This window comes from Helicoverpa zea, chromosome 10 (genome assembly GCF_022581195.2).
Source record: "Helicoverpa zea isolate HzStark_Cry1AcR chromosome 10, ilHelZeax1.1, whole genome shotgun sequence".
Classification (NCBI taxonomy): domain Eukaryota; kingdom Metazoa; phylum Arthropoda; class Insecta; order Lepidoptera; family Noctuidae; genus Helicoverpa; species Helicoverpa zea.
In genome coordinates, this window is record NC_061461.1 from 8,968,435 (window position 1) to 8,995,988 (window position 27,554).

General features: G+C 37.0%; 1 protein-coding gene across 1 annotated transcript in view; it reads left to right on the plus strand.

Annotated features, from left to right (window-relative positions):
* The window catches only part of LOC124633791, a 183,943-nt gene that overhangs the window by 33,880 nt on the left and 122,509 nt on the right, over positions 1 to 27,554 (plus strand). The window contains exons 3-6 of the mRNA XM_047169127.1: positions 1,603 to 1,716; positions 12,677 to 12,898; positions 17,339 to 17,423; positions 18,717 to 18,784. Coding sequence (XP_047025083.1) covers positions 1,603 to 1,716; positions 12,677 to 12,898; positions 17,339 to 17,423; positions 18,717 to 18,784 — 489 coding nt within the window. The remainder of the gene's footprint in view (positions 1 to 1,602; positions 1,717 to 12,676; positions 12,899 to 17,338; positions 17,424 to 18,716; positions 18,785 to 27,554) is intronic.

The following is a 27,554-nucleotide window of genomic DNA, read 5'->3' on the forward strand; positions in this document are numbered from 1 at the left end:
GCTAGACCTTGAATTCGTATTATTAAATAGTGCAAGTGTTTTATGTCACATGGAATTCCTTTTGGAACGTAATAGAGCTGCGTCACGGCATTGTTAAGTGTAATTGTCTGGCTCGTTCAATAATAATTGTTGTTTTGTTCTAAATTCGTCGATACTTAAACTGTTTATAGACGCTCAACTATTCTTAATAAGTGTTCAAGGACAGTTACATGATTTTTGACCTAAATGTATATTTTTTGCAAAGTTACTTACAATTTTTTTATAAATATGCAACAATGTTTTTTTTGAGAGCTGAGCTATTTACTCAAGTTCTTTAAATTGTTCGTTAAACGCAATTAACAAGAACATCCTTATTAATAAACATTAGGCTAAACCAAGAATAAACGACCTCATTACATCATTGCCTAGCCACTTCAATAGCTGGTTAGATTTTAATCAATTGGCCACTTAATGAATCCTTTAGTGAAGCAATTAGTCGTGTCCTACTTTCTTCGCATTTTAACTAGCGCCATCTGGCGGTGAGTAGAAAAACTATAAAAGAAGGAAAGATATTAAAGTTTAATTACAGTTTTTTGTATATCTATTTATTTTAAAATTATTAATTAATTATAAAATAGTATTTTCGTTATTATAAAGTTAAATTAATAATATAATGTACCTACAGTAATAACGTTTACTGTTCAAACACTTCAAATTGTTCATGAATAGATTTATTTGAATTGTAGCTACCAACTACTTTCAATTTCAGTATCGTCTAAAATACTGAATTAAGTGTCTTCTTTCTAAGCATCTTCGTGATGTGAATTCGTAAAATACTGCTTTGGTATACCTAGTTAAAAAACTCTCTTAGTACAAAATTCAGTCCATTAAATAATACAAGACAGTTCTTGCTAAGGGTGGGATAATTTTATTTCTAACATTGAACAACATATATAAATATCAAGCCATTATTTATTACTAGGTACGTGCTCATAAAAGTGTAGGTTTTAAGGTCTCGTTTTCTTTATATTTGTTTCAATATTATTTCTATTATTGGATCCAGTTTCAATTAGATACCTGCTTATGATTCAACCTTATTAAAGCCTCTAGCGGTAATCAAAATACAATTAACCTTGTTGACCGCTAAGTGTCCTACAAACATAAGTTACAATGTTGTAATCTCTGTCTAAGACCGAATAGATTATGGCAGGTAAAGACATAGCTAAATAATCCCTTCTAAATCTATGCTCTATAATCTAAACAAGATCTAGGCATCAGTTGTCTATACAAAATTCAAAGGCAACATTTTTAATTCAAATAAATAGGCCTATGAAAGCTCTTTCGGAACGTTAAACTAGTTGCACAGTTCCAAAGAGTTGGTCTCATGGACAACAACCGGCAAGAAAATCCATAGACACTTTTCAAATCTTAATATTTGTGCGTACGCCATAGACAGAACATAGCGCACTATTTTATTTTTAAGATCTACATTTTATTTTTAGGTGCCTATGTTTTGCAAATAATAAATACTTTGATTCGTTATTAGTACCTCCTACAACCTAACCACAGATTACTAAATAGTTGCTACGTATGTCGTATGTCTAATGGTTCCACTTTTCCCAGACGTTCATGCCGCTGGCAGCGGACCTGACGCTGCAAGCCGACTCGCAGGTGGTGGAATTCCTCCACGATCACCATCTCGAGTTCTTGGATTATGCCAACCTACAACCTTATCAGGTAAGACTGGTTTCTAGCATTAAAAACCACTACCACTATCGAATCTCTCTATGGCTTTAAGGTTGGCTGTAAGAGAACCCAATTCTGGGTTAAGCTCGCCATTGTACATAAACTGTCTGTATTCTTTTTATGTATTTATTGTTAAGTGTGCAATAAAGAATAAGAATAGAATAAGAATAAAAATTAGCATGTAGGACTGTTTGTAAAACGTCAAGAAAAAAATATATCTGAATTGAAAACCTCCTCCTTTTTGGGAAATCCGTTCAAAAAACAAATGAAATTAGCTGTCATTTCATAGACAAATGAAACCATAGACCACGATAGGGTTATATGCGTCCTTTTTTATTCTAGAATCTAAAAAGATTTTCCTTAGTCCAAAAGCTGTTGTAGAAAACATCTGGTTTTCTGTACAAAAGAAACATCATTAAGTTCCTCCGAGCAACGACCTTTTTAATGGCCCTTTTATATAGGTAGGTAGTTTTGTTTAATGATATGAAAATTACATAGTCGTTAGACGACGTAGTGGCTACTCTATGATTGTATGATATTATGTAAATGGATTGTTTTTGTTTACGGTGACTTGGCTTAGATTGGCTTTAATCTGTTTTTGAAATATTTTTACTCTGAAGTTTATGGCACTTGTAAAACAGTGCTTTCTAAACTTCGCAACACATTTGAAGAAAGAATAAAAGGAGTATCGAACACAAAATGCTTGCAATGTCGAGTAACTCGTTCATTACGTTTTTTACAAACATCTGTAGTAAAAAAACGCAACTAATAAATGAATAATTAATGAATTCACATGAAACGTTTTACTGAACCACGTTATACCGGTAGTTCGGGTTTGCACCGACAGGTGGCGCTACGGGTCATTGTTCGAACAGACATTCTGAATGCATTATTGAGTAGGTATGCGGGCGCATTTCCTCACGTACTTAGCTGTAAGGCTTCAAACGCTATAAATACTTAATTGTGTGGGCTGCGACTGAAGTAATGACTATTGTCTACAGCCCGCTAAGTTATAATGTTGTTGCTTAAATGCTTTAAATTCGGTTTGGCATTTTAGAAGTGGAAAGTTGAGATGATTAATTTACTTTTACCAAAGTATTTTCTATGTCGACAAAGAGTTTATCAGTATTCATAAAATTTATAATGTATTTCTTCTTCTTACAATTGGGAGAGAAACAGTGGTCTTACTCAACTTAAAAATTTACCTAAGTATAGATATAATTTACCCATTTTAATTGTAACAAATTGTTATTATTCTCTAAAGGGAAAGGGTTTTAAATATACCTAACATTCCCTTTGGACTCCACTCAAAGCCTTCTAAAACTTGAAGGACTAAGGCCTTATTGATTGTGACAAATAGGTACATATGTTCTTATTTGTATTCCCTAATTTATGTAGGTTTATAATCGTCTTAAATCGCGACAATGAGGAATTTCGGTTGCGAGTTTCACATTGTTCGGTAGTGAAATACCTTCGTACACTTTTTCACTTTTCATTCAAACTATTAAAATAGATTTATAATTATAATAAGTTATAATTATTGTAAATGATAAAATAATAACTTAAACAAGATCAGATTTTACTTAACTCCGCAACTCACCGATAGATGGCGTTAAGTTACTCGGCGTAATTGCATCCGCCTTTTACCTGCGTAATAAAATGATTCAAATAAAAATGCAATTTCCTTCACTTAAAGTATTTGAACGTAAGAGTAAAATAAAGTAGAGTAAGCGTCTCTTTTGTTTATTTCGGAAATCCGGTGAGTAGTGGTCGAAATTCCGAATTTATTCAGACAAAAAGTACCTAATGTGTAAATGAGCTTATGACACAGATAATTATCACTTACTTTTCTTATTAAGCCAACTAAAATGTATAATACAAACGTACACAACTATTTCAAGAAGAATATGTCTCTTTATAGAATCTGCTTCTAAATAATATGTTTACACACTAGTTAGAACTTCCTATTTTCATGTGCAGTATTGCATATCATTTATTCCATACCTTAATGAGGATTTTATTATAAAACCAAATCTTTCTATTACCTGCCGAAATATAACAAGTAATTTTAAATACTTATCTCCAAAAGTTTACTTGACGTACGAACCAAATCCTTGACATGAATAAAGATGATTTATTACAAAGAAAAACCACCTAAAGGACAATGGGCACTTTGTATGGGATTTGGTACCCGCTCCAACAGTAACGTATGATATATCATTAGAAAGGTATTTACGTGAAGAATAATAAAAACTATGGGGCTTGCCTCAATTAGCTGTCCGATCCGAGTGACGATAAAAATTGAATCGACATAGCAACAAGTATGTCATCCATATATGCAAAATCATTAAGAGGCATATGTCGTCAGTGTAATAATTTTAAACTAAGTTAATATATATCTTACATTGTTTGAGATACACTCTATTATAATCTAAAGATTGTAATAGTCTATGGAGTCTTACTACGGAAACACAATCGTCATCTGATTTGACGAAAGTTCAAAACATTTCTATTCATCTTTTTTTAAGAAGAAATTCATCATTTTCTCAGCACCTCTTGAGGAGCAAGATTGAGTCGTAATATGTACTATGTAAACATCGTCTTCTGACTTTTCAACTTTAATTGATTGTAGATACTGAAAGACTTTCATCAAATACATAAGCTAGTTCTGCGTGAACTGCAAAGGTTTTGCACAGTCTTTATTTAAAGCAGTGGGCAGGCAAACATTCTAAGAAGGCCAAATTCCTGTTTTTTTGTTACTTTACCAGTTTTTATTCAATACAGTTGGATTTAAGAACTACATCTACTTTGACGATTTATGAACATTACACATTCTATTAGTCGATGCCACGCGAAATGGACAAGGATTTGGGACTAATCGTCATAGTAAACATTTTTTGCCTTGCCAAGACCTACGCAATGGTACTAAAATCAACACTGTTGGATAGGGTACCAAAACGCCCATCGTCCTTTTCCGTAGTTACTTATAAATAGACTTCGAGAAAATTTCTCGATAATCATATTCTTCTATTCTCGTCCCGAATTATAAATAATATAAAAGCTATGAGTATACTCCCTAAAAGATCACGATCTCTTTGTTAGCACTGGTTAGCGAGTTACGGGAAAAATCAATAGTCATTGTGTACCGAATATTGTACTGAATTACATAGTCTTCGTAAATACAACTTGGTTATTTTGAGTTTATTATTCTTATTGGAACGAATTATTGAGGAAAATGTTTTATTTAGCATTTTTCTCGATTCCCACTGTGAACTGAACCCGTGGCAAATTAAAAGTAACATTTACCTTATACAAGGTGGTGGTGATTATAAAAATAACTCAAGGAAAGCAGCATATCAAAGCCAAGCTTGTTAATGTAAGAGATAAAAGAGGGATAGCATAAAGGAAAACGCATAAGCGACCCAATTTCCAGTGAGACGATACGAGTGTTTATCCAAACTTGCGCGTTTCTGCGAAGTGGGGAGATCAAGGACGATGTCTGCCAAACATGGGGAGGGTTTCCCCGGGAGACGGGAGCGTCGGGCGAGGGTGGCGGAGGTGATCTGGCGAGCGGGGCGCGGTATGTTTTGATGCTCGCCACCCGCTTTATTGATTTTCCGCGCCCGCTACGCCCCGTCCTCCCCTTTATTATATACATATTCTGAGCCAGGTGGATGGTGGTATTGCCACTGTCGTGCTATTTTCGGTTAGCCCCGGCCACGTCGCACCCGTGGAAACGTTATGATTGATCGGCTGCTACCCCAAAGGCAATTTCTTTTTGTTTTGCAATTTCATCACATAAGTCCCTGAAGTTGGAGACGTCTTCAAATATTATTTGAAGGTCGCCTGTTAATTTAATTATTTCAGAGATTTTATTAAATTTTCCTTTGTTGAAAATAATTAATATTCTATTGGAAAAATATGGGCTGTCGCTCTCAGCGTCTCGTCAATAATGTTGAGGGATTGCTATATTTTTGAATATTTAATAATTTAACAGCTAAGTTAACAAATGGTATTTAAATCAACCTTTCGCTCTGTCGTGATTTGGGAAAGCAATTTATGTTGCGTTGTACAACATACAAATACTTGAAACGCTTCAGTGCCTCTAAACAGAATATTATTACAAAAAGGGATGTTCATTAATGTTAAATTTCCTTTCAACGTCAGCGAGCCGTGCTCCCGATCTTAAGGTTTTTTTCTTTTCTTTGACATTTAGCTTGATATTAAATTAAATTTATTTGAGAAAGTGAGCCTTCGTTTATATTACGACGAACGTTCATTCATATTAATTAAGTATCTGCGTGGAAGAATTTATTTCCAGTTAACTTATGATCAGTAATTATAGTAAATCAAATATCTCATTTGGGTGTGTAATAAGATCGTGCGTAGGGCTTTATTAAATTAAAACAAATTGATGTCATGAACTCACGTTTTCTGATACTTTTGTTTGCAAAAGAAACACTCCTTGTTTCGAATCTTGAATGAGTTTTACTAAACTATTTGTAATCTACGGTATTCGAGATTAAGAAGTTGTTTGGTCTGTATTATTAGTGAAACAAGTCGAGAACAATGGAGTTACGTAATTCCTTAACTCCTTGCTGGCCCGGCGATCGGGTGGGTGTTATTGACTTGAAATGGGTGAGCGTAGGAACCATTGTTCGGACTTCCAAGTACTTGTGCGTGATGTAGAACCTTATTTATTTTATTCTTCATTATTATTAATCCATTATAGAAAGAAGCAGGAAAAGTATTTGATTTCTTAGTGGGCAAATAGATCGTGCCAGCTTAACAAAGTGTATTTTAAGTTATGAATATTTAATTCCGCAATTTGAAAGCAAACATTTTCATGCCGTAAACATACATAATGAAATCAACAAAAAACTTCAAAAAAGTATTTATAATTAAAAAACTCAATTAGCCAACCGGCAATGAAACTTTATCGCGAGTTTCTTAACTTTGTCGTCAGCATGCACGCAACCAACTCAGAAACTGTTCCCCGCAAAATTTAAACGAGTAAAGTTTGTTTCAGTTAGCTTACTCAACTGTCCGGTTCGCCCCATCCTCCCCTGCCCCCACGTGGGTGGCCCGGGGAGTTTCGGCTGATATAGGCGTGTGTTAGACACGAGACAATGTTACTTTGATCGTGCTTCCATTTTATGAAGGACACGTTTCTTTGTCGCTAATTCTATTGAAAGAAAATATGATATCGAATTGTTAGCGGATTTACTTTGTTCTCTGTTACTGTGCTGTTATTTGATTCTCATATCCCTTTAATATTATTCTCAAAATATTTACGTTATTATTCCATATAATAGTCTTAACTTAAGTTCTTTGTTTATTCAAAATAAAGCTTAGAACAATGAATCTAGGCTCTATTGTAGTTTTACTAAAGAATTACTTAACAAATTAATTATTTTTAAGCAACGCTTTGAGGCTCGGATCCTAAGATTAATTTGTCAAGCTTTAGACACAGTCTTTGGTAATACAATGGTTCATTATAAGTTTATACATTGTTGAAACAGGGTAGTGAATACAAAAGCACAATTTATGTTTTCCGTTGTAAGTGTTTACATTTTCCCGGGTGCAGGGAGGGGCGCGCCAGACGTTTCATCTCGCCTGATGGATACAGCGTGAGTGCATTGTCTAGGGAACTAAAACCTTTCGTTTATGACCGCTCCGGGAACTTTTAGAGTTCGCAATAAAGCCACTTGTGAAACTCCACACTCGAATTTTTTCCTGCATCTATTTTTATGTGTGCAAAATTTCCCGACGATCCACCGTAGTTCGGTGAAAAATGAACTAATATTTAATATTTTGTGTTCGCTCTGTTGTTTCGTTTCGTAGTTTATTAATATGCGGATGGAGGGTATCCATTTACGTAGATGATCGTTGGTACGATCGTTGTTACGAGTTTAATTATATGTATAGTTACAATCTTACACTGTTATGTGATCTTTATATGTTACCTAGATCTGAGATAACTGAGGAACATTAATAAGAGCTTCGAAGGTAATTGTTGGAAGTACAGTTAGAAGTTAACTACCTAAGTATGTGCGTTACCCAATACGGCCAATATCTTAGAACAGTAGATATTGCGGAATAAATTCCTTTGAATGTTATTGGTAGGTTTAATACTCTATAAATATCTTTGATGTAGATTTCTGAAAGTTTTAGTATCACTTAGCCCCAAAGTACTGTATAAAGAGGAAATTTGGCACACCTGGTCACGAATGACCTAGATTAGGGTGATTTATATTTCTTCCCACTTCATTATTAGGCCTAACTTCGCACGTTTTCTTCTTATTTATTATGATTAGCAGTTTGAATTCTTCCCACCTTCTTCTACAACAGTTATTAAATTTCCGAATTCTTTATGCTCGAAATAACGAGCAGAAACTAGTGAATAGTATTATCTAAACCTGTTATCAGTGGCATCAGGGGCTCGGAGCTAGTTGGGACGGCAGGAAATTGAATGAGAGTCGCGGGAGACGCGAATGTGTGCCAGAAGTAATGGCTTCCTGGTGAAGCCGAGATACTCCGTACGTTCGTATATAAGCATTGAGTGTTACGATAACTTACATAAGGACTTACAATGCTATTAGGTTTTATGTTCATAGGTCACGTGACCTTTAGTTTTCAATATGTTTTTCCTTATTGCACGAGTTAGATTATTTTAATTGCTTGCTCGTCAATAGATGTGTTTATTGTTATTCGAAATATGTATTGATGATAGATGTAACATGATCTAAAGTATCATAACAGTAGTAGCTGAATTACTTCCTATCGAAGTTATACAACAAATAATTTTGTCAGACGAAAATATTGAATGCCTCACAAAACCACAAAGAGGTTACAATATTTTATAGTCAAAAACAACAAACTTTCATTTGTCAGAGATGACCAAGACCAAGCAGACTTAAAACTAAGAATATTAATTTATATTCATCAGTTGCTCAAACAATACCGTCGTAATCCGTTGCCTGATCCTGAGGCCACGGGCCGGTATTAATCACGACGTAATCTCACCAAATAGAGCTACCCGAGAGCAAAATAAACAGTAATGGCTGCAGGCATCGTTGCGTAACCAGTGCTGAGTCACCGCGGAGCTCCGCCACGCTCATCAGTGCGTGACAACACAAATATACTTACCGCTTACGATTACTACGCAGCCAGTTTCCAGCCCATAATATCGGAAAATGATTTGACCGTGAAAAGCCCTTCATTGTATTCCACAGCGTCACCCGTAAAGTTCCCATTCCACAATATAAGATTACAGAGTCGTGTTTCTGCTTCTCTGAATAATACATTTGCAAACATTATAATCATACTCAATAACGTCACCTTGAACAGTTCGAGTTATAAAGCCTGTAAATGTATCCTTTATAATTACACAATTGTACTTCCATTGTCTGTGTGGAGTTTGGTGTTAAAATTCGTTGTGGCGGCGAACATAAATACTTTCAAGCAAGCTGTCCACACAGCGGCGGTGACCCTGAATGCTCCAATAGCGTTAGTTAGCAAACAGGCGGATACACTAGGTCTACATGTAGATATAACAGCCGTTTGTAGGGGGGCGATGGGGGGAGGGGGGCGGGTTCAACGCACCGGATACGTCTGTCGCCGGGCACTGGCTTGTATGCAACACACTGAAACAGGTGTGCGTTTATGTCAATGTGTGTGTTGTAACATTGACATAAATACTAGTGCAGTCGTGTGGCGTTTAACTCCGCCGTACAAACAGGTATGGCTATGTGTGCGTGTATGTACATTGTATGTGTACGGTGAATTATTGCTGCACTTAACACGATATACGTGGGCAAGTATACTAATGTTGATTTGTGGAGGTGTACCTAGTATAATGTGGGCCATAATGTTTACGTGTTATACGAGGTCGTAAAGGCAACTATCGATGTTCTGCATTAATCTATACATATAATAAATCTGTAAAAAAACTGTGTCTGTACATTGAATATATTTAAAAAATAATTATTGGGTGGGGTTTAGAAACAGTAATGGAGCACAAATCCAAAAAAAAAATTCTGTCTGTATGTCTGTATGTCTGTATGTCTGTATGTCTGTATGTCTGTTTGTTTGTACACGCTAATCTTCGGAACTACTGGACGGATTTCAATGATTTTTTCTTTGTTGTATCAGTATTAAGCCTGGTCAACATATAGGCTATAATTTATCTTCGAAACTTGAAGACCTGATGCAGAACACCAACAGATCAACAAAACTATAAGAGATACAAAAATGGTGCCATAGCAAAAATTGTTTCATGTGATGAGCATTTTCAGCTGAGATAATAATTTTTAAGATCCGGAACACCTGATGTGGAACCCCAAGAGCCCAGCTTCTCTGTACCATATACAGGTATGACGTTTTAGCAAAAGTTGTTCAACTTGATAAGCACTTTCTATTGACTTATACAAATTGAAGATCTAAAAACCTGATGTGGAACTCCAGGGGCCCAGCTAGACTATAGCATATAGAGGTGTGACGTTTTAGCAAAAGTTGTTCAATCTGATAAGCACTTTCTGTTGACTTATAAAAATTGAAGATGTAAAACATCTGATGTGGAACCCCAGGAGCCCAGCTAGACTATAGCATATAAAGATATGACGTTTTTGCAAAAGTGGTTCAATCTAATAAGCACTCTCTATTGACGTATATACATCGAAGATCTGGAACACCTGATGTGGAACTTCAAGAGCAATACTACACTTGAAATGTATAGAAACGAATGTTATGAAATAGGTATGGTGACACAAAACCGACGATTATCCCTTTATACACTATAGAAATGAACCCAAGGACAATCCCCGGTGGACGTCGTTAAAAAAAAAGACAATCCCCGGTTCTGTGCTATACCATTGCTAACTGTGGATGAAAACTACTTGGGCTATTGTGATGGGATGCTAATGGACTAGGAATGAGGAAACTACGGGAACTATGGCACCTGCCGATGACAATGTATTAGATACATGTAAAAATTGTAGGTGGAGACTTCGCCAGCTCACTTACTGGGCCGCCGGGAATCAGTCACTGAATAGCAACAAGAGGGCAACAGGGACACATGAGCGGCTGAAGTGTGAGAATACCTCGGCGGATTTTAAACGCAGATTACGCGCTCCCTGTGGGTCACTTACCACGAGGCACCTATCCTCCGAGCAGGGCTACTAACCCTGCTCTAGCGACTCCACTCTGGACGGCCAAGCCAAGCCAGAGGTGTGAGACCTACCCCCGTCATGGTTCACTCCGACCGGCCGGAGATGGGGGACAGTATACTCTCCCTGGAGAACTCAGTAGATATAGCCCCGCGGGGTAGCTACTTCCCGTCATCAGCCTCAGATGTCCTGCGGTGCTTATATCTCATTATTATTGTCGTTATTATCTCAAGAGCCTTTGTCCCAATTACGTTAGAGTCGACTTCCAGTCACGATGCAACTGAGTACCAGTGTTTTACAAGGAGCGAGTGCCTATCTGAGCTCCACAACCCGGTTACCCGCTCAACCCAACACCCCTTGGTAAAACTGGTCAGACTTACTGGCATCTGACTACCCATAACGACTGCCAAGAATGTTCAATGACAGCCGGAACCTACAGTTTAACATCTCCTCCAAATAACGGTCATTGGTATCCAAAATATACGTAGAAAGTACGTACGAACTTAGAAAAGTTGCATTGGCAGGTACTTGCCAGACCTGGAATCAAAGACGTACGCTCATACCTGAGAGATTGGTTCTTTACCCACTAAACCACCACGACTTCCACTAAGTCATCACGACTTTGTCATCTCAGTAACATTTAATGTTTTTTTACGTAATATTTTTGCCACACACAACTTAAATGCGGACTAATTAGAATCACTACTTTTATCCCTATGGTCACGTATTTTGCGGTTCAGTTCTCAGCGTTTTGTTTAGTCTGCTGTGCTTTTGCCGTTGAAGTACAAAAATTAAATATATGGAACTTTTCTAATGGCTATGCGTATTCCGTTGTTTTCAAGTCAACGGGCCCTTAAAATTCAATATCAGACGGTTCAGATCTTTAATTTTGCTGACCCCGTAGTCGCTGGCATAAGGGACTTTATCCGCGTACGAAGTCGCGGGCAGAAGCTAGTTAATATATAAATACAGATTAATGTTCTGATTGGAATCTTGGTATGTGTGCTACCTGCATGTACGATGCTAATTAAAGTTGTTGGCACATACATACATAAACAATTTACTTAAATAGGCATTAAATAATGTTGAAACTGTGGCAGCTCAACTGGAAATTATTACTGTTGGGATTGATTGACATTTCTAGTTTCATGACTTTACACTTTACTAGATATTTTTTCTAACATAAGTATTTACTAAGAGTAATTTCTGAGAAATCTGAGGTTATATTTAGTTATAATAGCAACTAAGTAATCTATACGTTACGTGAACCAACAAAGAAAGTCTTTTCGTATAGAAACAACAATTGGTTTTATTGTGAAGGGTTCCAACAATGGCTGCCGTAGAAATAATAGCGAGTACCGACACAAGAGTTCTGCTAATAATAGACGTATTTTCGTCTGAAGGAAAAATATAATATCTTTCTGAGAAAACTTGTGGCTTGGGGCTATGTTCTTAATCATGTTATAAAAAGTTCAAGGACTGAAGAGACACTATGACCTCAAAGAAAGCTTTACTTTAATTTTGTTTTATTAAAATAGAAAAAGGTTATGAATAATTTTACACAGAGTGACTGACTCTAAATCTGATAAGATTGTTTAGCACATATTTAGCGAGGCCCAGTGGCACTATCCTATGTCCGATGTAATCCTATTAAGGATTCTCAATATTCGTTCCCATTTAAAGATCACAATCACCTTGAAAATCGGCAACTAAACATAGCTATCAGATGAGTTCAATATTATCATTTGGTCACGCTTTCTTTACCTTTTCTATTCTATTCACAGGAATGGGACCCACGCCAGGCAGGAGCCGACGCTGGTCTGGACAACACCGTCCTCTCCGCCTTGGCTTCCGAAGCCGCAGAATGGCGGACCATACAAGATGGCCAGAGAATCCTAACCACCACGCCTTCGGTGCTTGGAGGCTGCCGGGCTCAAGTATACCGGTCAGCCGGTGCCACGCAATGGTACACCGCTGTCATCGTTGGAGTCAACGAGCATACTGGAGTGAGTATTAGTAGATAAATATTAGGTATGCAGGCTTTCGGAGAAATAGCTAGGTTTACACTACGAATAAAAGTGTTTTGGGTTTCGCACAGTGGGTTAGCAGACCTGAAATGATGGTTCATAAAAAGGCTGGGTATAGATTATCGCACCTAGATATTATCCTAAAATAAACGTTTAAATATTGGTCTCAAGATTCTTGATGGTATCAGAGGCTTGTATCGTAAGAGCTGATGTTCCCAAAGCGGTTTTATGCAAAGTGCTGTACTCAAGCTAATTGACGTATAGAATCCATTTAATTGATTTCACAAATACCAGTTGAGTTACGAAGGCCAAACATTCACTACCTGCGAGTGATATTAACTATAGCTGGTTAGACTGGAAACCAATCCCAAATACTTAGGAAAAGGCTTAATAATGAATGCACCAGTTTCCGATACGTTGTAAGTAGTTCAGACAAACACGATTAGATAGTTTAATGTTACAAGAACTAAGTTCTTCCTACGAGCTCCCGTGAAAAGAGCTTCGATATTACAGATAAGCTTAACTTATCTTAAGAAATTCAGGGAAAACTGGATTCGAAGAAAATTCAGTTAACAAAAAGCGCCATAATTCTCAGATAAACTGAAAAGAGCTTTTAGATTCAGAACTACCACTTATTTAAGTTCTCACGTTCTCGAATTTGAATACTGCAATTTTTTATACTATAATTGAAATGAAACCTGTTCCTATTTTGGTCTTCATTATTATTATACTGTTGTTAAATATCATCTTAACAGTCAAGATTAAATAAATGGCATTTCATGACCTCCACATTAAAAGTCATTTGGAGTTATCTATTTCCAAAATTATATTCGACAGAACTCGTTAAGATAATGTTATAGGTTTTGTGACTATTCTTATCACACAGCTTGTTGGCTTTGTTAATAATAGGTTTGCGAAGGAATATCGTAAATATTTAAGTGCAGGTGAGCTCTAACGTGAACAAGTAACTGTACAAGACATTCTATAAGATAATTCCGAAGCGGGAAGTTCTGGAGAGAACCAGTTTGGTTTATTGAACGCCATGGCATCCGACAACGATGTTCAATTTATAAGGGCGCTCATAAGTAACGAAACAACTTGTACAGCGTGTTCGTTACTCGATCAACATATGGAAACCAGTTCTGCAGAACGCTGTGTCCCACCATAAAAGTCTACACGGAATCCTGAACTTTCCACATACTTCCAATTATAGCGCTGCCTGTGTATTGGTCCACGAGGCGCCTGCTGGTAATGTTGAAACCAGTTCACCACTTATTGATGGACAAGCGAGTACTTTGCGGGAACTCGTTAATTCAAAGGCAGCCATGGATGTATAACATGTACGATTAACCGACGTCGAGCGACGTGTAGATAGATGTACGAGAAGTAAGTAAAACAGCGAGTCAATTTATGTCGACAGCGACCGTGTGAGGTAACGCTGATGGAGATTTAATTGAATTTCGTGATCGATGTGTCAAGCGTAGGACTGAGTGCCGTTCAATTAATTGCAGTCCATTAAATTGTCTTTACTGCCACAGAGTGCGTCCTACAGAACACAGTGTGGTCTTTGATAGTGATTCTAACAAACATAACTGGCAAACTTTGTACATGAGTTAGTCTCACGAGAATGTAGGCGATGAAACTTCGCAAAGAGGAATACATGTTTGAGTTTGAAAATAACAAGCTACTTTTGCTTTATAGCAAAATTCTCTTAGGGATACAAAATTAACGCATGTTTGCTTCAAGTTTAATCTATGCGAGGAGAGCCGGGTAACTAGTTGAATATTAATATCCATAATTTCAAATTCCAAGCCCGTATAGTACTTGAAACGCCAACCGTACATTGTTTACGGATCAAGGCCGGCTCACGATATTAATTGGAATTTAACTACAGCTTAACGTGTTATTATATAATGTTCATGTTAATTTTATAAAATATTAGATCAGACAATACAATACCTCTAAAGAAGAGGAAAACAAACAAAGCACTTCGTGGAAAAACTATTAATGTAACGTGTAAAGTTTCGCACACTGAACATAAATGAGGTCAGATTTTACCCTATAATTAATAGACTGCGTTGTTTAATAACTAGTTTCATCTACTCGTTGTTAGTTCATTACCTGAACCGGGAGAGATTTTATCAAATTCTCATACAAGTACAAGAACTTCATACATTTTTTTCAAACAATTTTACAAGCAGAACCGCTATCCTTATTACCCGATACATATTTATTACGACCATTGGTCATAATTATTTATGAGAGGAAGTTGTAACCGTCTGCCTGCGTGTTCCGTCTTAATGCTTATTAATTTATTATTGTACAATTATTTTCTTTAATTGCTTCCATAATGCCTTCGGTCGGTTGCCCAGCAGCAATACTTACTATTATTAATTTAAGTTTATGGGTACCGTGAAATGAGCTTATAGAGGTCCTGTAATCAAGATTAATCTACAACATATTTGGGGAATTCATTACGTTAGCGTATAACGGAGTTGTATCGGTAATTCTGTGGCGTGTGGGTGGGTTTAGGGCGCTCCGTTCCTCCCCGTTCACCCCTTCGCTAACTTCTCTAAACAAACTTTGTTGTTTTGCGTTATTGAAACACTTTATTGTTTTTCTTTCATCTCCTCTCCTTTGAGGATGGCGTTGTCGAACTTGTATTGTACGTATCCAAACGAATTGTTTCTGTTTGGATTGCTTGTTAAATGTTTTTGTTTCTGTACTACCTATTTAACTTTACACGTCTAGCAACTGTTTTAACTTTAATCAGATGAGTTGGAGTTTTGTTTTTTGTTATTTTAAAAACAGTTTATGGGCTTGGCTATTACTTGTTTTAGTATTATTAACTTGAGTTAAATGTATAGTGTGATCACTTATAGTTTTATCCACCCACGCCACATTGTGGATATGAGGTTTTTCTTGAACTATGAAGAAGTCCTGAAGATCATAATCACATTTTCTAACTTTAAGCTCCCCCACTGAGTCAAAAAACTTTGTGAATTCACTTTGATGACGACCATTTCATTATCTGGCAAACGAGTTCAAGACTTAAGCACTTCAACACTTCAAGTAGAAGAGCCTTTTTGTTGGTTAATCCTGAAAGATATACAAAGTGAAGGCTTGTTCAAAGTTAAGAAGTCACATAAACCTCTCGACTTCTAGTCGTCCTTGTGCGGGTAGGTGAATGCGAGCAGCCAACTACAATTATTACAATAACTCATCAAACTCTTCACAGACTGTCAGAGTTTTAGAGTACTTCAATCTATCTCGAACTTTGCTAAGTAATTACAGTTAAAAAGTTGAGACGTTAAACAAATTTATACTGCGAATTAGCGAGTGGAAAACTTCGTTCGTACTTGGCGAGGTTCGTATTACTGGCGTCCGAAACGTCGAAGTTTTGAGTAACCCCCTCCTTCGCCCCCCTTTCCCGGTTTCTCAAGTAACTTTCTTAAAGTTTCTTCTTTGTTTCTCACAAGTTTGTGTCCAACTTTGTCTGTCGGCTGTCGACATGTTTATCGACAACTCTATTTGTTTATTTTATTGTTGTTAGACAAACATGTCCTATACAATTTATTCATAGCATGTATCCTTGACTTTTCAATTCACAATGGATATCATTCGATGCTATACAATTTATTCACCTACCAAAGGATGTCTGGCCTATAAATAGAACTTTTTATAATGATAATTCTAAACAAGTTCACCCGTGCGTAAGAACTGGATACTGAGCAAGATTCAGACGCAGTTTTTTGTGAATACATTTTCGATTCTGATTAAACTGGCAGTGGGTAGAGTTAATGGGCACGTTCAAGGTTATATTCGCTTAAAACACCTGTACCCAGTTGGCGAGCGACATAAAACAGAAACGTATTTGTTTACGCCATATTCTACCAAACCGCGCTCGGGCGTGAGAAAGTTTAGATGGGAATTTAGGGAATCTTGTTTGCTTACGAATATAAAGCACCTGCCAAACTTCAAGTTTTACTTCCAAAGAAATTGGTTATTCTTATACCTCAAGTATTTTGTTTGTATGATGGAATGGAAATTTATTAATAGCGCCGATGAAAGAGCTTAACAAAATATTTATGAGACAGCCTTTTGGCTGCTTTCAAACTCATCTATAATTCTATTTGGTTTCTTATAAATAAAACGCGCTATAACACCAAACTGTCGGTTAACGTTTTTATAAATACTAGTGTCTTCTTTCAAAAGTAGATGGCGCCAGTGGTTACGTGTTGTAAGTTAAGTGCCACGACCAAGCCGAGGCGTGAGGTGCTATAACGGTATCGGATCATCATAGGTGATCGCATTACCATATCTAGTTTCATAAACAGAGCCATTTCTATGAATCCGGTTATGTAGTAACTTCATAGAAAAACAAAGTAATAAAGTTCTTATTTCTTGTTTTGTTCACAGGAGCTGACGGTGACAGATGATACAGTTCTAGAGGAGCACAGCGAAGATCCTTCGCTGGTGCAGATGCGACTCCTAGGCGATGGAGGTAAATAACCATACATTACCCTTTATGTACTACATACTCAATACAAAGCACAAGCAATCAACCAATGGAGCCGAAACAATGCGAAACTGTATCGCTTTGTCGCATTACGCACCATTATTCTGGTTAACGATTAAAAGGATCGTCATGATTGATTACGATAACATTTATGTGGGTACATGGAAACAATGGGGTCTGGTTACATAACCTACACGCTGCAGTGAACAATCTTCGGCCTGCCATCTGCGGAACAATGGCCGGGTTTCACCACACGCACAGTTATGATTTATACTTAATGTATTTTTAAATAGATATCGTTCAACAACATATTGTAAGATCGACTCTTTTGTTTTGCTCTAATCTTTTAACCCGATTACTAGACGCCAATGGACAAATCTGGCGCTTAACCTTTTGTGCACAGACTAAAGCCTGCTATTTATTTTCTGACTATTATGGAAAGTTCATTAGTTAAGATTCTCTTTGTTCAGACTGTCTGAGAAATTATTAAGTATACGTAGAAGTTTCTTCAAACAATGAATATAGCTTGGGGCATCGTGGAGCTATGAATTCTAAGATATCTTTTATAAATCGATCCTTTGTTTAGATAGCAGCTGACAGACTAATAACAGTGCATTATTATATTGTGCAATGTGTGTGCCAACGGCTATATTGCAATGAGAACATAGGATGGGTGTTGTAAGTACTTTTACGTGCATAATTGGATTGAAACCTTAGTAATTGGCGTTGCAATATGCTGAAGAAAGAATATACGCTTTACAACCTACTTAGTGCGTTACTAGGAACTTACAATAAGGGGGAGAGTATCTACTAATTCATTTTGCCATTTCTTTTTACTCTACAGAAAATTATTATTGTTGTATATCCTGAGAAATTCTGTACAGTTACTAAATTCCTTATCGATCTTGCCTCATTCCTGAAATCCTTTATTGTCTAAATTTACTCCGGAATATTCCCGACTATTAATTAGTACAACATTTGTGGCAACAATAATTAGTGTAACATTGAACATTGTGTACTCTGGGGTACGTCGTACAAATAAGCCTCATTTCAGCGAGGATGAGGAAATGTGAGGAAATAAACAACTTGTTTACTACCAACAGAGGAAATTAACGACAGTTAATTGTTTTAATTTATCTTAATCTCGAAGAATAATGCGTCGAAAATTCTGAAAACAAAAGGCTGCAAAAAATACAAGCGTAATTGTATTGAATGTGCTTATTAGTTCTTAATGGACGGTTTGATCGTACGATCTAAAATCGATTTTCTTCTTTTCAGTAATCGAATCGATCATGAAGGGAGAAGTGGTGGGCGTGATGCCAAGACGTTCCCGATCCAACCTCCAAGTAAGTTCACCAGCTAATAATCTGTCTTGAATATTTAATTAAGTAAGAGATCCGAGCTTCCCGCCTCTATAAAGGAAAATTATCCAGTTTCAACGAGACGATGTTTCTCGAAGCTAACTGTGTTACGCAAGTAGGTACATGTACCCACGTTGGTTGTTCTCTCCGTACTAAATTGAATTCTCTCGGATTTCTTAGCGTAGGTACTTAAAATAAATGTCTCTAATATAAATTACTATTTGTTCCCAAAACGTGCTCAGAATGCTGTTATAAAAGGAATGTGGTTTCCAGAAAATAATTTCGCACGTAAACTGCTATCTACAGTTAATTTCGTAAAAGTGAACATGAACGAGACGGGCCTACTTCAAAATGTCGGTAGCATGCAAATGATGCAAATCACTTATGTATATTCAAGTAGCGTTTGTCTGTCTATCCGTCGGTTATTTTGGTGTTCGTGTCGCGACAAGTCCCGGCGCCTGGTGACGCACGCCGCCATTATCCTGAACTCACACCGGTTCAGCTAAATATGGTACAAATGACTAACTGGTAGACGCAGTTACGATCTTCTTGGAAGGTCCACTCGGAATTAATTAGGAAATAATCTTAGTTGAAACTGATATTGATGCTCCAATGAAGACCGAAGAAGGTATAGATGGCTTATTTATGCAAATATAGAAGCTAATGGTTTTACCTATCTAGGAATCTAAATGCTAGGATTGAGACATCGTTATGTAGGTATGTCAAAATCGAATCATTAAGATTTTCACAAGTTTCTCTCTAAACAATCTCCTTTATGTATTAAACTGAAATTGTAAGAAAATCAGTTTTCGCCAGTCTTACGCCATTGTTCCGGTCTAATCCACTGAACATTTATGACATAGCAGTATATTTTGTTGCCTGGTAGTCAAGCGCAAAATGTTTTCTGAACAATGTTTCGGTTGTACAAGTTCTATCGCTCCAACTCTAAAGTCTAAACGATGAAGTTTCTGCACCACTGAACTCATTTGAATATTGGAATAGAAACTCGTACTAAGAAGTTTGGCTCTGGTATTGTTTTAATGTAAATCGAAGGATGTTTAAGGACACAAGCGGAATACTCCTTTTGAATATTAGAATACGCGTTGGCTTTTAAACTTCTGGGGAGATTCAAATTTAGCTCCAGCGCTGTTACAAGTGTAGGATAATTAGCTTCCAGTCCATAAATATGTCTAAGCTAATTCTGTTTCTGAGTGGGTATATTTACAAACTGCACTTAAAGGGCATTTGCTAATAAACGAAGCTGACGTTAATTATACTGGCGATTGAGACACAGTCGGTGATTTTCCTATTTTTGTGGTTACAGTTGAGGCATTGGCGCGTAACCTAATCAATCATCCATTGGATAATGTTGCTCGTTATGGTTAACTGTAAATATCTCTCTTTTTACATTAACAAAAGATTTTTATATTATTTAACACCCACGCTTGCGGAAATTCAGGACACGTATTGCAAGAATAAACGATGAAGTTCTAAAGCAAGATGGAGTTTTATTTTCATATTAAAATGGTTGCTCTTGCTCGAGGCAGCATTCAAGGTTCCAAGGATCGGACGGACCAAGGTCTCGACATTCGTGAAGGACACGTCTTGTACCCTCAGATGGAATTAACACTGAATAAGAATGACTAATTATACGGTTCACCTTCAGATAATCTTGACGTTCTTCTCAAAATGCTATCGACTGGAATAATTTTGTTATTCCAAGAGCGTTTTTGCGTTTTTGGTCATGGATGAAAATATTTGCAATATTTGATATTTTTCTTCATTTATTTTGTCCTTCCTTTGTCCTCTTTTGCTTGCTTCTAAAATAAAGGACTATATATTCTTAATAAACTACATTAATTTAATGATTCATGAATTCATATGCTTTTCTACAGCCACATTCTCTCATCTCATAACTCTAGTCTGTGTTATTAAAATATTCTACTTTGAAAAGGAAAATACTGAACTAGAGATAAACTTACCTAAAAGAATATCTTCCTTTGTATTCTCCTACAAGAAAAGCACTTAGAAAGTATCTGTTTGGAGAACAAAGAAAGTAGTTCTGAAGGCTCGTGTAATAACACTTTGTGTAGTAACAGATACAGATTAACATAAAACGAAGACAAAGAAAATCGTCAGTAACTGCGCAGTGACCCATCCAAGCCTCAGGATGTGTAGTTATTATTCACAAAGACCAATCTCACTAGAACTCGAACCTCGAAACTACTGTCAACCTTTAATAAGTAGGTCGGAATATCAAGTCTGTGGAAAGGGTCTGGGTAAACTGGTCCTATTTAAAACACCTACGCTTACTTTCATATTCCTTTGAGCTATACATGTATGTAAATATTTGAATAATCTTTACCCGAGAATATATACAAGGTCTCCGCAATTACAGTTTGAAGTTTTAACTACAAAACCAGCTTCTGTTTCCAGTCTAGATTACAAAAGAGCAGCGACTGATTTAGTTTTGAAATTAGACTGTCAATGAAATATTAATTCATATTGCGAAAAGGAAACAAAAGTATTTTATAAAACGGTAATACAGTCGTCCAAATTCATGTCACCGTTCGTGAAGCATATTTCTTTTTGAAAGCCAGGAGGCAATGAGAGAGATTTAGCGATGCATTGTACATGGACGTCACGTACAGCCGTGCAATGCCCGATAGTGCTCATCTCGTATGCCACCAATACACTCGGCTATAATTCTCATCTGGCCATGTTTGCCGCACCGCACTGAGCTCACGACACGCGCCTCGTTCATCAAAATACTGGACTTTGAACGACCCATTACAAAAGTTTACTGTGTCAATCAATTTTGTTACCCAGAAAGAACTTCTCGTATTCCGCTCAGCACTACCGGTAACATTGTTTAGTTACGACCGGTGCACTACTTCCCAGGTACAAAAATATGAAAAAGACATTTGAAAGCTCTTGTAGTTTGTGACGTGAATTATTCACATCGCATCCACTCCGCCCGACAACAAAGCGTTCAAAACAATTCCACATCAATTTGCATACCCAACGGAAACCTAGTTTGACATTCATAAAGGCGCAATTTATGCTCAATTAGTGCAAATTCTTGTTCCTCTTACCTCTAATTTTAATTCACCCGAAAATTCAACTCGACGTAAATCCTGCAAATAATACGATTAAGCCGAACATTGCGCTCCGATTTGACAAAGGGGGAGCGAAGCAATTCTCTTCGTAGCAATTTGTCTGGTTCAGTGACCCTTTTCGGAGACATGAGTATTCTCCCGGCTCGGAACCCATAAACAATTCATCTTGTGAAATCTACGCATAGCGATAGCAGATTAGAACAGGGCCACTATGTATGCTCTCGGACTATCGATTCAAAAAGTACATTCAAACAAATCATCTCCACTTTTCCCTCAAGCTATGCTGTAATAGCACCGTCTCTTTCCGCACGTGAGTGGAATGCTAAATTGTAATCCTAACTCGAGTTGTTTCTGCACGTTCTACGGGAATAGTAAAAGGGACTTTGAAAAGTGCACTTTTAGAGTGTTTTTAGATTGCATGCGACAACTTGGGGTGCAGGTGTACCGTGATCGTGAAACTGCTATGACTAAGCTTCCCTTTATATTGACTTTTCTGAATTGAATTGTCAAGAAACATCTGGAATTACTTTTTGTCTAACTCTGACTGCCATTTGTAATAAAGATTTCAATCGAAAGTTGGCGCCAGTTTGCTATGAAAAGATTTATTTACAACTCGTTTTAAACTTTGCTAATGACTTGGTGCTTTGGTGTGGGAAATCCGGTTAGTCACGATGAAGACGTCTTCGGTAATTTAGTAAACGAAAACATTGTTTGACGTAATAGATTTGGCAACGTTACCTACCTATTTTTTTACCGCTTGAAACTTCGTTATGAATTGCAGCTGTTAATAATTCTTTAGTCAGGGATTCTAAAATTAGTTATTCGCGTTACATTTTAGTCGAAATTGTTTTAACTATTAATCAAAGTGTACGCTAGCCTACTTTTTGAGTAATTTCCAGTTACAATAAAAACTGCTTCTCTTTTTTGTGCAAATAGATTATTCGTAATTAAACTGTCAAGCAGAATATTTATTACGATCTTAATAGAAAGTAGACGATAAAATTCTGTAAACATAGCGGTGTTTATTTTTGTGTCTTTATTTTAATGTAAGCAATTAAAATTGTATCCAAAGCATAATTTTAAATATTTATGACAGCAGTTACATAATTGGTTTTTGTCGTCTACTGCAGCCAACTCAAATTAAACCAGTTAATATATTTGAGATCGTAAACATGTTACTTATTGTCGTCGAAATTAATGCTTTGGAGTAGGAAAGCGCCGAACTCATAAAATGTAGATTATTCCTCTAGGTCATCAGGTGGAAATAATTTAAGCCGTAGATAAATTGAAATTTTAATATCGCTTATAATATTTGTATTTCTACTTATAGTTAGAGTGCGACACACTTATTAAAGATGTAAGGAAGTTTTGCATTAGCAACTAGCGTTTCAGAGAAACCATTTCGAGTTGGATTGCTGCCAAAAACAAATCTACACCTCCCGGTCAATTCAAATAAATTATCATTTGAGACTGACTGTTGATAAACAAGAACACAAGTGAAATGAAAATTTAATGATATTTAATGTTGAAATATAAACATCTGTCTAATTTTATTTATAGGTTTAAGATAACCAGAGACATTTTAAGATCTAGGCTCAACTAACGATTAGTTGAGGAATTCCGATCGTTGTAAAAGACATGAAATATTAGTTGGCAATGGTCAGATCCCGAGAGGAATAATGTAGATGATCTAGATAACTGGTCACTGACCTTAAGCCATTTTCGCAGCGAACGATTTCCAAACGGCAGACCTATTCATACAACGATAAGTGTAGTTTAGTGTATATTGGAGTTTAAAAAACAAAATAGTTTAACAGAATGAGAATATATTGAAAATGGAGCGCGGCATGCAAATTCGATTGCAAGCAGTGCCGTATCGGAGCATGTTTTAGAAAATATAGGGCCCTTGGATCTCGAGTAGCTCGGGTCGCCGTGAAACTTGCTTCGTGAATCGATTCAAAGTTTTCCTATAGCCGTGGAATTGGCTCTGAACTCACGCCCGTTTTTGCCGATACGTATGCATTGTCTCCGATTGTAACAGGTGTGAGTTTTGCATAAAAACCGACGCCTTATTATTTATTTTATTTATTCTAGTTTGGTATTCAATCTCGGAGTCTGAATCAATTATTATTTTTATGCAAATTGTTTCTCATCATCCTTATGGTAATGGCAATCTGTTTTATTTTTCAATGATAAGACATAGACACTCTCTCATATGTTGCATTTGGCTTTTCTATGTTTGTTATCCGTTAGAATTCTTCTTTTTAAATCTTTTTGGGTATCTATTGTGTTGCAATATGACTCACTGTTTACTTGGTATCCCTTACTTTTCTCATGTCCATAAAAAGTACCCTAATGCGTACCAAACAATGCATTCAGCTTTTACGTATCAAAGACGAATTTCTTCTCATGGTCCGCCAATAAAAACTAACGTAAACATTCCAAAAACATCAAAATGGGGTACGTCCATCACCCTTTGTGTGTGTTTGCCATAAAAATTCGAGAAAACACTTGAATAGAAGTTTTTATATGTAAATACCGTACGTGTCGAATAAATAAAGTCCCCCTCTACGACCGGGTCACCAGTGACATTGTAACAAGGATTAATGGACCACGGTTGCAAATTTATACCGTTATCGTCATATTCGTTTTGGAGATGTTCGTAAAGCGTGGCCCATTTCGCTTCATTGTGTTTAATAGCTTTGTACGTGAATCTATTCGGCTGACAGATCAAGGGCATATTGAACCTTCCATACTCAGCGTTGGTCATCGTTTTTGTTCGTGGCTCGTTGCCAAAAGTTTGGCTGTCAGTAAAAACAAACATAGTTAACCTGAGAGTCGTAACAGTAACTGAGCATGATTCATGTTCTTGATATAATTTGTTCGGAAATCTTTGCACGTAATCTTAGAAACGTGTTCTTTTTCCATCTTCTCATAATTGCGGTTGGTATATGGCATACATATAGGTAGCCAATATTATGCAGAGCCCGTTAGCTAACATGGAGGATTTCCGCAACATTATAGTATTATTCAAATAACATATGTCTCTAATTGAAGTATTTCTATAACACTTATACGGCTTATTGCATTAATATCTGAATAGTAATCAAAACGCTATTCTGTCTGTACCTATTTCATCATACAAATAATTAAATTAAACGTGGTATTGGTTCTCAGAATCAATTATATCGTTGCTTAATTCAATGAACGCATATCTTTAGATCGTGATATTGTACTGAATAAATTACATTATAATTAAGTCTGAAGTAAATAGGATTGCTTTGAAATGGCATTTGTCTTCGTTAACACGAGTAAATGTTTAGATTCGAGTTTCAGACTCGTGTAATGCCTCGATGAGAGTATTATTCTGGGTTTATTCTCGTAGATTCCGTCAGACATCAGGACTGCTAGCCAATCTGTCTGTCGGTGTTTCTGTAAGCTTTTTCTCTTCATATATCACATCAACATTCATTTGATCCTTTGCCAAAACGTAATCTCATACTGTGAATCTTTTGATAGGTGGGTAACATGTTTCTTTCATTATGAATGCCGGTAATAACAAAAACATTTTGATGAAAAAAAATCCCTAGCCAATGTCAAATATAGTCGCTTCCACAGCCAGGCATTTTCTTCTAAAGATTCGCTTTACATGATCAGATAAACAAAGAAATTATGATGCTAACGGATTGGTATTCCAAACTTTACAGAGGAGTTAAGTAAGTATATATGCATACTTGAGCACCATTATGTGCTGTATTTAATTAAGCTACGTCCAACTTTTTCGCTGTTAGCTACTGTATAAAACTTGAACATTGAAGCGAAGGCGTCAGTATTGTTACTCTTTCCAACGAGTTGTTGATTCATTTAGAATAACAAGAGGGAGAGTATCTCGTGAAACTGTAATCGGTAAAGTTTTGTAACAACATCGGCCGACTTTCCACCTCCATCGGTAAAGTTAGTTAATGCGAGTTCCCGTGGCGTGCAGCGGATACGGATATCGATCGCGACAAGTGCGGGACGCCGGGATTCGTCTGGCAGTCCCGGGTAACCGAACACCCCACGCCCACCCCACCCGGCTCCCGTCAAAAGGGTCTGTATTAACGTGCCACTCACTACTTTGTTCTTGTTTTGTTTGAAGGTTAATACTCATTTTGACCTGAATGACGGAGTTCCATGTTCGAGAGGGGATTTTGAATTAAAGTCGTTGAGATTCTTTTGATGATAGATGCTCTTGTAGGCGTAACGACTAGCGACGGCAAAACGATTGTATGCCGACTGAATAAAAAATACTTTAGCTCTTTTGATACTTACTCCTACACATTCAATCAATATTTTAATAATCTTCTTCAGAGATTCTTTTTTTAGTACTTAGTCATAAAATCATTACGCAAGCATCATATAAAAATAATCCGTTAAAATAAACTGGTCTTTCCTGAAGATAAAATGGCTTGCACACGAATTAGATAACCTCCAGCCAGTTCGCGTTATACAATGTTACTCAATAGATAACTCTTGTTTATCACCTGTCGATATGGACTGTCAGCTCTTCAGAGATAGCGTATCGCGAATCTGTATCATTAAAAAGATGACCTTGCTTGTGCGGAAGGCGCAATGTGTGTGAAGTATAATTAATTATGCAAGCGTGTGTCTGGTGGGCCGGCGGTGCGGGCGGGGAGCGCGGCCCCTCCCTCCCGGCCAGCCAGTTTGCGCCATTCTCCCGCGTCGGCATCACTACGCTCGGTTACTCGGAACGGTTTACTGAACGCATCTTACCTTTCACCGCACTAGCGTCACATGTTTTTCGAATTTCTAATGTGCCGCGTGACGTCGTGAAGTGATTTTGGTGCTTTGTGGCCATTGTGGACCGTGGACCGTCCCCCGCCGAGCCACCGGTACTTGTCATGACTCATTGTTTACTATCGCCTATTAAGTAGTTCGCCGGCTTACATAGTTGATTTATTATATTTATTTATAACAGCAATAACATTTTATTTTGTAAGCTCATACGGTATTACGTGTTATTATCGTATCACATTATGTTATGTAATTTATATTTTCTCAAGTTACATCGAATAACTTTATGATACTTATTTGCATTACCTACCGCTTTATCTTCTGCTTCGTATTCGTGCTATGAAACTGGATTAGGTTTTGACATTTAGTTAATGTATTATCAGACCAGCTGTCTATCCACCTGTAACTTACCTATATTAGCCTAATTCCAATTAGCATTCCTTTCGTTGGTGAAATGATATTACGTACTCGCAGAGTCTAATCTGCAACAGTGAACATGCATCGGAAAGCTAATTAGCATATAATGGTTTGAGCACGACCGGCTAGTACATACGTATACCTACATATGCATACTATAAGCTCGCATGCAGCTATGTAGGCGCAGTGCATACAAAGTAGAGATAGCCACACCCCGATAAGAGGACTGTCTCTCTCCCACCTCCACGTACTGGGCACAGTATATTATACAGCTTAACAGACCGTTAACTCCGAAGAGGTGTTTATGATAGTTCGCGAGAGTGGACTGGAGTTCCGGACACCGGAATTAGATCAGTTTGAGAGTGTTGCGCATCACTAATCGAGGCACGCACAATGTGCGCCATATTGTTATTGTTTTTACATCG